This window comes from Bombina bombina, chromosome 4 (assembly GCF_027579735.1).
Source record: "Bombina bombina isolate aBomBom1 chromosome 4, aBomBom1.pri, whole genome shotgun sequence".
In the NCBI taxonomy this organism is placed as follows: Eukaryota; Metazoa; Chordata; class Amphibia; order Anura; family Bombinatoridae; genus Bombina; species Bombina bombina.
In genome coordinates, this window is record NC_069502.1 from 992,008,103 (window position 1) to 992,021,166 (window position 13,064).

The 13,064-nt window shown below is 35.9% G+C and overlaps 1 protein-coding gene across 1 annotated transcript in view; it reads left to right on the forward strand.

The window, feature by feature from the left end:
• LOC128658145 (protocadherin Fat 4-like) overlaps window positions 1-13,064 on the forward strand; it is a 651,406-nt gene that overhangs the window by 259,621 nt on the left and 378,721 nt on the right. The window contains exon 23 of the mRNA XM_053712644.1: window positions 5,512-5,645. Within this exon, the coding sequence (XP_053568619.1) occupies window positions 5,512-5,645 (134 nt within the window). The remainder of the gene's footprint in view (window positions 1-5,511; window positions 5,646-13,064) is intronic.

Consider the following 13,064-nt stretch of genomic DNA (forward strand, 5'->3'; position numbering starts at 1 on the left):
ATAATAGCAAGGGTATAGGTACCCCAATATGTGGTTATCTATCAAAGTGTTAAGATCGATACAATATAAAAAAATATAATAATAATATAATGAATGTAAATAATAACTAATAACTATATACCAGTGGTGACATATGATAAGTAGTGACAAATTAAAACTATATACCAGTACTACATATGATAAAGAGAAGATGTGAACAATGGAAAAAATGTCACCCCAAATCCTAGGGAAAAGTCCACAGAATAAAAAGTCCAACGACAAATGGTAAGCACAATAAGATCCCAGATCCTTTGTATGAGTGATGTGATTATTCAGATCTCACCAAACAGGGGGCTGCTCTCCAACCAAATCCATACGAAAACAATCTGTTAAGATAAAATAACAAGAAAGAGGCGCCAATGGTGCAGATCAAAAGGTATTTCAAAATATCAAACTTATGTGAACACTAGGTACTCACAATAGGAGGAGGCACTCAGTTGTGCCGGTAGAAGCAGGCTGGGTTTTAACAGCAATCCAGCTGGCTGTGAAAGGCAGCAAAAGGTGGCAGCTCTCTATCAGCATCCGATGGAAGAAGATCTAAAAATGTAAGCAAGGATAGAGGCGCCTATGGTGCAGGTAAATGGTGGTACAATGAGTGCTAATAGCCCACTCTAACACAATGTACTCACATTTATTGAAGGCACTCACTTGTGCCTATAGAGGCAGGCTGGATTTTAGCAGCAATCCAGCTGGCTGTAACCGGGTGGAAAGGCTGGTTCGTGGGTGTCAGAGTGCAGGAACTCTATAGTAGCATAGCAAGGTGGTACCAAAATAACACTGAGAGTGGATGTATAATAAAAAATGGATTTATTTAAAACATATTAAAAAAGTTATTCCACTCATCACAGTGTTAAAAACAGCTGGTACATCAGGAATACATGCGACGCGTTTCTCAGTTACAACTGTTTCATCAGGCATGTTTTTAATCACAAATTTTCACTCCTTAAAAGGCTATCCGAAGGGCCTAGTAGAATATGGCTACAACAGAGCAAGATCATTAGACAGAAGTTCATTGTTATCCTGTAAGATCAAAAAAGGGACGGAAAATACAAGCCATCAGGGACAACCTTTATTTGTCACACAATATAATTCCAACTTTAAGGCAGTCAATAGAATTATAAAAAAACATTGGCATATCTTGCTCAGAGACCCCGTACTAAAAAAAGTACTGGCCCCTCAACCCAAGATAGTATATAGGAGGGCGCCAACCCTGAAACAAAAATTAGCACCTAGTAAGATAGTTATGACAAAAAAACACAACAAACATAAGAAAAATGGACCCAGAAGTCAGGATCACACAAATGGGAGTATCAGTAACAATATTGGGTCATATAGATGTGGACATAGACGGTGCCATATGTGCAAGTTCATTACACATGGAAAAAAATCCATAATATCACATGCAACAGGGGAAAACCACCAGATTAGAGAACACCTAACATGTAATTCTGGTTATGTAATTTATGCACTCACTTGTGCGTGTGGGGTACAGTACATTGGACGTACCTCTAGGAAGATACGACTGAGGTGGGGAGAACACAAACGTAATATAATCAAACATTCATCTAAACATAGCGTTTCAAGGCACTATTGTATCAATAGTAGGACAGGTAAATGCCAATTCAGTATTACACCTTTGGAGAGCATTCCCAGTAGTCACCAGTATAATAGATTCACGCGTCTAAGACAAAGGGAAACTTATTGGATATTCAAATTCCAAACATTATTTCCAACAGGGCTAAATGAAGTCATTGATTCTATGGCTTTTGTCTAGCGCTCTGGTAGACATATAGGTTATACATACTTTAACAGAGATTAAAATAGGGCTGTTCCCAGAGTTGGCTTTGTCACCCTATTAGGGAGGTTAGCCCCAATAGTGTTCATGTTTTGATAGATATCCAATAGTGGGCATATCCGAACTACAAATCAATTCAACACATAGATTTACATTACTCTCACACACACTTTTTTTGGGTAGAACACTTGTACCTGTATTGGTACAATTTAAATTATATTACCATTACCCGTTTTAGGGGTTTATTTACACCCAATATATATATATATTTATTAATTTCTAGCCACCCATTATTATGTGGTGGTAGTATTCGCACGAGTAGGAGGTCACCTCCAAGTTTTATTTTAATTCACTTTCATCTCACATATATTGCATCTTTTGAGGCATTGGATGCATTAGTATGTGCAAATTTGTTGCATCTATTGAGGCATTGGATGCATCAATATGTGCAAATTTTTGACGATATTCATTCACATACATATCACTTTTAAGGTTGTGGATGCAATCATACGAATAATTACATAGCACATTCATGGACACTAATATCACTGTACACGCCATGACACTTCGTTTTTAATTATAACTTTGAAACCCTTCACTTACATTATTATTTTTTCCACATTATGTTCATATTCACACATTTGTATACATATCCCGCATTGACTACATTCTATGGAAGGATAGCTCCTTTTCAAACTGACACTACTCGGGGTCCGGCATAATAGAGCATGGTGTTTATTATTTTTTTTTTTAAGTGACCAATAATGATCCTCGCCTCAATATTGTATCCGGTATTGGGACCAATGGGATACATTGTTTACAATCACCATGGAACATCCGATCATAGTGTAGCAACTAATACACTCCCTCGGTGGGCGTTTACTGTAGGTCAACACCGACGTCAGTAAAGATCAGGGGCACGCCTGTTATTAGCTTTTCTATTGGTAGCACCACACACTAGCAATAACTGATGAATAACTTTGATTGACAGTCATATGGACGAATCATAAGCACTAAGCACAGGTGTTTACTAACACACTTTGAGTGACGGCTAGGACGCCCAATCAAAACATAGATTTGACGAATTTTCGTTATTATCAAATATTGGTCAGCATTTTATGATCATATGCCGAAATAGTTACATATACATATACAAATTCAAAGAAGCAGCCAGGTATTCAGTCATATCACAAGTCATTGTACTCTTATTGTAGTATTTTTATCATTACAGAAACATAGGGGCTGACCCATACTTGTTTGAGGGACATTGATTGGTTTATGGCTTGTTAATTGTTGGGGGAGGGATGTGGGTGTTTTAGAGTAGCATAGCCCTATTTAAGGAGTGAAAATTTGTGATTAAAAACATGCCTGATGAAACAGTTGTAACTGAGAAACGCGTCGCATGTATTCCTGATGTACCAGCTGTTTTTAACACTGTGATGAGTGGAATAACTTTTTTAATATGTTTTAAATAAATCCATTTTTTATTATACATCCACTCTCAGTGTTATTTTGGTACCACCTTGCTATGCTACTATAGAGTTCCTGCACTCTGACACCCACGAACCAGCCTTTCCACCCGGTTACAGCCAGCTGGATTGCTGCTAAAATCCAGCCTGCCTCTATAGGCACAAGTGAGTGCCTTCAATAAATGTGAGTACATTGTGTTAGAGTGGGCTATTAGCACTCATTGTACCACCATTTACCTGCACCATAGGCGCCTCTATCCTTGCTTACATTTTTAGATCTTCTTCCATCGGATGCTGATAGAGAGCTGCCACCTTTTGCTGCCTTTCACAGCCAGCTGGATTGCTGTTAAAACCCAGCCTGCTTCTACCGGCACAACTGAGTGCCTCCTCCTATTGTGAGTACCTAGTGTTCACATAAGTTTGATATTTTGAAATACCTTTTGATCTGCACCATTGGCGCCTCTTTCTTGTTATTTTATCTACACATTTATGTGCCCATTTTCCCCTTATCAACTTTGACAGCTAAACAGACTTAAAGGGTCACTAAAAGCAATTTTTTTCTTTAATAATTCAGATAGAGCATGCAATTTTAAGCAACTTTCTAATTTACTCCTATTATCAGTTTTTCTTCGTTCTCTTGCTATCTTTATTTAAAAAGCAGGAATGTGATGCATAGAAGCCGGCCCATTTTTGGTTGAGAATCTGGGTTATGCTTGCTTATTGGTGGGTAAATGTCAGCCTCCAATAAGCAAGCACTATCCATGGTGCTTAACCTAAAATGGGCTGCCTGCTAAGATTTACATTCATGCTTTTCAAATAAAGATAGTAAGTGAACAAAGAAACATTGATAATAGGAGTAATTTAGAAAGTTGATTAAAATTGCATGCTCTATCTGAATCATGAAAGAAAAAAATTGGGTTCAGTGTCCCTTTATTAAAATCCAAAATTCAACTTTTTACAGAATATTCCAGGATGTTTTCAATTGAAACATCAGTTTTGCTCATGTGTAAAACACTGAAAATAGCCAGTGACGCCAAAAAAGTTTTTAGACAGTGACTAAAACTTTTTAAACAATGTTCAAAATTCACAAGGGTTCTGTTCATTTCTCTTTCATAGTCCATCACAAAAACAAAAATCTTGGCTGCACCATCTAGAAAACCCATTTGGAAAACATGTATTTAATATTTGCATTTCTGTAATGTTAAGTTACAGTACTTTGGTTTTTTTTAAAACACAATTAGTCTTGGCAATCACATTGACACAATCAATATCTTAATTGTTGTTTTAAACAAGACCAAAACTCTGTTTTAAATTATGTGATTTTGTGAATTAAGTATCTTGTGTCAATATTAAAAAAACATTGTTGTGAAATTCATGGTATGCCTTTAAAAAAGAATTCTAAACATCCACATGCTAGAGTAGACTGTTTTAAAGAGGGTGTTTTGGGGGAATTATTAATATTATAATTTTATTATTATCCCAAGTTTGATGAGTACTGACAAGGAATGGTGTTAGATATTTTTTAAATTCCAGTATTGTTAAGCAGATAGAGTAGACTGTTTTAAAGAGGGTGTTTTGGGGGAATTATTAATATTATAATTTTTATTATTATCCCAAGTTTGATAAGTACTGACAAGGAATGGTGTTAGATATTTTTTAAATTCCAGTATTGTTAAGCAGATACTTTGTGGCTGATTGATAACCAATCAAATACACATGCCAACTTTACTGATAATACCTCTGTTCAAATGACTTAAATTGTCCTAAACACAAATAGCTATGGTTTGGGAACATGACAGGTTAGTTATGCATATTTAACTTATTTTTTTCTATTTTTTCTCAGTATACACTGTACAAAGGGATAATACAAAACACCTAGAATGTAATATTTAAATCTGCAAAATTAGTATTATGTTTGACATTTTTGTGTGCATTTAATTTTTCAATGCTGATTTCAAGAACTTAATGCAAAACTCACTTTCTTATGGTATGTGTGATAACCTTTTTTCGTGGCTGAGACCTTTTTTCAGCAGAAGCAATTTCTGATTGTGATCACTTGAAATCCATCCTGACAATATAAGAAGAACTTCCTCACTCAATATCAAACAAAGATATCATTAAATTGATGATCATCCGCAATATTTGCAGTTTGAGTGTAATGGCTTTTGGAACGCTTTACTTACTTATACATTGTTTTTTTAAGTGCAGATGAAGATGACCAATTTGAAATAGATAGATTGTCTGGGACCATTTTCATAAAAAATCTTCTGGACTATGAAACCAAACACAGATCTGTATTAACAGTTCAAGCAACAAACAGCAAGGCTGCTCCTTTTTATCAGGTACAATATTAACATATTATTTATGGTACAACTTCAGTAGTATTGTTAGTGGTGGATTTAGCTTTTGTGCTGCCATAGTCAGTGGGAAACCATTTCTTAGAACAAGAAGCCAATGATGCATGAAGGTATCATGCAAGGGTGCAGTTGCACCAGGGTCCAAGCGTTAGGGGGCCCACAGCAGCCGGTCTATACATAGAAATGTGTCTATGTGATCATTATCTGTAGATATTCATCATCATTATACTGAGCAGCATAATCATTGGTGTATAGGTACTAGGGATGGGCGAATGTTTTGCAACATTCGAAAAATGTAACAAATTTTAACACATTCGTTCTTTTGTTTAGAATTTTGAATGTTGAACAACATTCTAACATTCGTTTAATGTAATAGTATTTCTAAAGCTATCTTTTAATGTAATTTTCTATTCAAATTTTTCTAATAATTCGATTTGAATTATGCAATATTTGATTTATAAAAATTTGAATCTTTATTTTTGTAATAGTATTTCTAATGCTCCCTTTTAATGTAATATTCAAATTATGCAATATTCAAAATAGAAACATTCAAATTGATATATTTGTATCTATTATGTATCAATTTACTAAATTCCGTACCACATGAACTACTAAACTTCTGAATAGTATTTGTTAAATCGAATGTTACATTCCAAATTTCAAATGTGTATATTTGATCTAATTATGAACAATTGAAAAATAAAGTAACATTCTTAAATAGGAAATAACATTTGATTTCAGAAGTTTAATGGATTTCCATTCTTATCAATATTCGATTGTCCAAAACGAATGTCCACAGGACTATTAGTTCTACCAAACGAATTACACTTTCAGCACATCTGCCTATCCCTAGATACCTGTTTATATACACACACACTCAAAATCATTATATAGAGAAGCATGTATATTATTACTATTTCTTATTACCTTTAGGGGGGGCCAAACATTTTTATTTTTTTGCACCAGGTCCCTCTGTTGAGTAGGTCCGCTATTGGTATCATGCACTCCCACTAAACAACCATGGGTAATTTAAAAAATAAAATATTTGAAGAGCGTAGAGGTTGAAATGCATCATGTAATAGAACTATCCCTCAAAATGTTCTGCCCCCCTAAATATTGCTATCCAAGGCACAGGTCTAGTTGACCTATGCCAAAATATGCCTCTGATTACTGAAGTTTAACCAAATGTTATGCCACAGAAAAATGAGTCTTAATATTTTTGGACTCAATTGTATTAGATATTTGTATATTATAATTCCTCCCAACATTTCTTGGATGAGTTCCAGGACTGTGAGGATTAGTGAGGGAAGTTTGTGGGTAGATTTGCTGTTGCTTCTTTAGTTGAGATAAACAATGAAGAATCCGGCTTTATCCAATCATTGCGTACCCCACTTGGCATTCAGCATATAAAAACAACACAATTTTAAACACCTTAAAACATTTTAACACGAAAGTGTTTAAAGTTGAAGATGCAGGGTTGCTAGTCTTAACATTACATGCACGAATTAGAGCATGTCCTTGCACAACAACTGGTCGTTAAAGCTATTTAAATTCAAGTTGTGGCTGGTTTATGTGTTCACTACAATCTGATTACACAAAGAGCAAGTAAAACAGGCAGAAAGTGATTCTAAGGGCTTACACCTGGTCTTGGAGTTTGAATAGGGTTGCCACATTGGCCATGTTTTTCTGGACACTTATGAGTTACACATGCTGCAGGGTATGTACGGAGGAACATGAATAGTGCTGTTCAGGATCACTATTCATGTGTTGTCTAGGGGTGCAATTCATGTTCCCCTCTACACACACTGCAGCATGTGTAACTCATAAAGTTTGAATCTGATTATTTATATTATGCAGCAATATTCTGAATCTTTACACAAAATATTGTTAAAGTTATTAAAGGTATAGGAAACAGTGTTCACCCACTAAACAACCATGGGTAATTTAATTAATAAAATATTTGGAGAGCATAGAAGTTGGAAGGCATCATGTAATAGAACTATCCCTCAAAATATTCTTCCCCCTAAATATTGCTATCCAAGGCATAGGCCTTGTTGACCTATGATAAAATATGCCTCTGAGTACTGAAGTTTGACCAAATGACATGTGTGCTGTCTAGGTGTGCAATTCATGTATCCCTTTACACACACTGCAGCATGTGTAACTCATAAGTGTCCAGAAAAACATGGCTGAGGTGGCAACCCTAGGTTTGAATCTGTTTATTTATATTATGCAGCAATATTCTGAATCTTTACACAAAATATTGTTAAAGTTATTAAAGGGATAAGAAACACTGTTCTCCTTTAGTAAAAACAAATATGCCAAATCAAAGTAAACATAAAAAGAAACAGATTGTGTAAAGAAAAACAACAAACAACTTAGTTTTTTTGTGTGCAAAAAAGAGCACTTAGAATTCTTCAGTGCAGTCCCTGCCCTTAGTAGACATGTTGGTAACTTAAGTTGCATTCTGCCCTCTTCTGAGCATGTGGGAAACTTCCTGCCTTTTTCTCTTGCCTTCACTAAACACTAAGCTATCTCATGTTACTTTAGAGAATTTATGACATCAAGCTAGATATGCTTACCTGTAGACACCACATCCCCCTTGTGGGGCTGTGGCAGGAAGGAACAGACCATGCACAAATTAAGCTTAAAAAAAGAAATAAAAGGTACATCCTTTTAAAATGATTACATATTGTAATGATTTCTATTAAGTATAACCCACTGCTAAGTGATTTTATAACAGCAATGAAATATCCTTATCTGATTTTTATGTCAGTGGTTACCTCTACATTGAATATTATTTCTGACATTGTTTTTTTTTCAGTCAGTTTGAAACCAAGGAATAATCAGGGATATCTCCTATACAAGTTAGATGTTGTCACATCCCTCTAAAATTATGGTTCCCATTCTAGTAACAGGTGGAGTCAGTCAGCTTCCAAATTTCATTGAATTTGCTCTACAATTCTTATAGATTAAGAATTTAGTATGAACCCAGTTTCTTTTTTATACCAGGATTGTGTGCTCTATAGCCTATACATGAAATAGACATTTATTTCCTAAGATATGGTGAGTCCATGACGTCATCAATTACTAGTGGGACTATCTCTCCTGTCCAGCAGGAGGTGGCAAAGAGCACCACAGCAAAACTGTTAAATATCACTCCCCTTCCCATAATACCCAGTCATTCTCTTTGTCTCTGTCAATGGAGGAGGTGAAGTTTGATGTCTGAAGAAATAAAATCCTTTATGGGGATAGTTTTCCCTGCAAGCAAGGATTTGGGTATAGCTGTAGTCCATGTCAATCTCTGCTGCAGAGTAGTGGTGGCTTTTAAGCAGTTAGGAAGTTGTAAGTTGGAGCTTACTTTCGGCTAGATTACGAGTCTTGCGTTAGCCTTAAAAAGCAGCGTTGAGAGGTCCCAACGCTGCTTTTTTCCTACTGCTGGTATTATGAGTCTTGCAGGTACAGGTGTACCGCTCACTTTTTTGGTCAGACTCGAAAATACAGCAAATCCACTTACGTCAATTGCGTATCCTATAATTTCAATAGGACTTGCATAACGCCGGTATTACAAATCTTCCAAAAAGTGAGCGGTACAGCCTCTCCTGTCAAGCCTGGTACCGCATTTAAAAGTCAGTAGTTAAGAGTTTTATGGACTAACGCCGTAGCATAAAGCTCTTAACTAAAGTGCTAAAAAGTACACTAACACCCATAAACTACCTATTAACCCCTAAACCGAGGCCCCCCCCACATCGCAAACACAAAAAAAAAAATTTTAATCCCTAATCTGCCGAACCAGACATCGCCGCCACTATAATAAATATATTAACCCCTAAACCGCCACACTCCCGCATCGCAAACACTAGTTAAATATTATTAACCCCTAATCTGCCTGCCCTAACATCACCGCAACCTACCTACACTTATTAACCCCTAATCTGCCGCCCCCAACGTCGCCGCCACTATATTAAAGTTATTAACCCCTAAATCTAAGTCTAACCCTAACACCCCCCTAACTTAAATATAATTTAAATAAATCTAAATAAAATAACTACAATTAACTAAATTATTCCTATTTAAAACTTAATACTTACCTATAAAATAAACCCTAAGCTAGCTACAATATAACTAATAGTTACATTGTAGCTATTTTAGGATTTATTTTTATTTTACAGGCAACTTTGTATTTATTTTAACTAGGTAGAATAGTTACTAAATAGTTATTAACTATTTAATAGCTACCTAGTTAAAATAAAGACAAATTTACCTGTAAAATAAAACCTAACCTATGTTACAATTACACCTAACACTACACTATAATTAAATTAATTCCCTAAACTAACTACAATTAAATGCAATTAAATACAATTATCTAAAGTACGAAAAAAAACACTAAATTACAAAAAAATAATAAAATAATTACAAGTTTTTTAAACTAATTACACCTAATCTAATCCCACTAATAAAATAAAAAAGCCCCCCAAAATAATAAAAAGCCCTACCCAATACAAAATATTATTAACCCCTAATCTGCCTGCCCTAACATCACCGCAACCTACCTACACTTATTAACCCCTAATCTGCCGCCCCCAACGTCGCCGCCACTATATTAAAGTTATTAACCCCTAAATCTAAGTCTAACCCTAACACCCCCCTAACTTAAATATAATTTAAATAAATCTAAATAAAATAACTACAATTAACTAAATTATTCCTATTTAAAACTTAATACTTACCTATAAAATAAACCCTAAGCTAGCTACAATATAACTAATAGTTACATTGTAGCTATTTTAGGATTTATTTTTATTTTACAGGCAACTTTGTATTTATTTTAACTAGGTAGAATAGTTACTAAATAGTTATTAACTATTTAATAGCTACCTAGTTAAAATAAAGACAAATTTACCTGTAAAATAAAACCTAACCTATGTTACAATTACACCTAACACTACACTATAATTAAATTAATTCCCTAAACTAACTACAATTAAATGCAATTAAATACAATTATCTAAAGTACGAAAAAAAACACTAAATTACAAAAAAATAATAAAATAATTACAAGTTTTTTAAACTAATTACACCTAATCTAATCCCACTAATAAAATAAAAAAGCCCCCCAAAATAATAAAAAGCCCTACCCAATACAAAATTTTAAATAGCCCTTGAAAGGGCCTTTTGTGGGGCATTGCCCTAAGTAATCAGCTCTTTTACCTGTAAAAAAAGTACAATACCCCCCAACATTAAAACACACCACCCACACACCTAACCCTACTCTAAAACCCACCCAATACCCCCTTAATAAAATCTAACACTAACCCCTTGAAGATCACCCTACCTTGAGAAGTCTTCACCCAGCCAGGCCGAAGTCCTCAACGAAGCCGGCAGAAGTGGTCCTCCAGACGGGCAGAAGTCTTCATCCAAGCCGGCCAGAAGAGGTCCTCCAGATGGGCAGAAGTCTTCATCCAGGCGGCATCTTCTATCTTCATCCATCCGGCGCGGAGCGGGTCCATCTTCAAGACATCCGATGCGGAGCATCCTCTTCCATCGACGTCCAACTGAAGAATGAAGGTTCCTTTAAATGATGTCATCCAAGATGGCGTCCCTTCAATTCCGATTGGCTGATAGAATTCTATCAGCCAATCGTAATTAAGGTAGAAAAAATCATATTGGCTGATGCAATCAGCCAATAGGATTTAAGTTCAATCCTATTGGCTGATCCAATCAGCCAATAGGATTGAGCTGGCATTGTATTGGCTGATTGGATCAGCCAATAGAATGCGAGCTCAATCCTATTGGCTGATTGCATCAGCCAATAGGATTTTTTCTACCTTAATTCTGATTGGCTGATAGAATTCTATCAGCCAATCGGAAGTGAAGGGACGCCATCTTGGATGACGTCATTTAAAGGAACCTTCATTCTTCAGTTGGACGTCGATGGAAGAGGATGCTCCGCGTCGGATATCTTGAAGATGGAGCGCTCCGCGCCGGATGGATGAAGATAGAAGATCCGCGCCGTCTGGATGAAGACTTCTGCCCGTCTGGAGGACCTCTTCTGGCCGGCTTGGATGAAGACTTCTGCCCGTCTGGAGGACCATTTCACCCGACTTCGTTGAGGACTTCTCAAGGTAGGGTGATCTTCAAGGGTTAGTGTTAGGTTTTATTAAGGGGGTATTGGTGGGTTTTAGAGTAGGATTGGGTGTGTGGGTGGTGGGTTTTAATGTTGGGGGGGTATTGTACTTTTTTTTACAGGTTAAAGAGCTGATTACTTTGGGGCAATGCCCCGCAAAAGGCCCTTTTAAGAACTATTTGTAATTTAGTATAGGGTAGGGCTTTTTATTATTTTGGGGGGCATTTTTATTTTATTAGTGGGATTATATTAGGTGTAATTTTTTTATTTTCTGTAATTTAGTGTGTTTTTTTCCCCTGCACTTTAGATAATTGTATTTAATTGTATTTAATTGTAGTTAGTTTAGGGAATTAATTTAATTATAGTGTAGTGTTAGGTGTAATTGTAACATAGGTTAGGTTTTATTTTACAGGTAAATTTGTCTTTATTTTAACTAGGTAGCTATTAAATAGTTAATAACTATTTAGTACCTATTCTACCTAGTTAAAATAAATACAAAGTTGCCTGTAAAATAAAAATAAATCCTAAACTAGCTACAATGTAACTATTGTTATATTGTAGCTAGCTTAGGGTTTATTTTATAGGTATTTAGTTTTAAATAGGAATAATTTAGTTAATTGTAGTTATTTTATTTAGATTTATTTAAATTATATTTAAGTTAGAGGGGTGTTAGGGTTAGACTTAGATTTAGGGGTTAATAACTTTAATATAGTGGCGGCAACTTTGGGGGCGGCAGATTAGGGGTTAATAAGTGTAGGTAGGTTGCAGCGACATTGGGGGTGGCAGATTAGGGGTTAATATATATAATATAGATGGCAGCGGTGTCCGGAGCGGCAGATTAGGGGTTAATAATATAATGTAGGTGTCGGGGGTGGCAGATTAGGGGTTAATAAGTGCAAGATTAGGGGTGTTTAGACTCGGGGTTCATGTTAGGGTGTTAGGTGTAGACATAAAATGTATTTCCCCATAGGAATCAACGGGGCTGCGTTAGGAGCTTTACGCTGCTTTTTTGCAGGTGTAAGGTTTTTTTACAGCCGGCTCTCACCCATTGATTCCTATGGGGAAATCGTGCACAAGCACGTTTAGCCAGCTCACCGCTAACGTAAGCAGCGCTGGTATTGAGGTGAGATGTGGCACAAAATTTTGCTCTCCACTCACTTTTCTGAGGCTAACGCCGGGTTTGTAAAAACCCGTAATACCAGCGTTGTCTATAGGTGAGCGGTGAGGGAAAACTGCTCGTTAGCACCGCACACCATTACCGACAAAACTCGTAA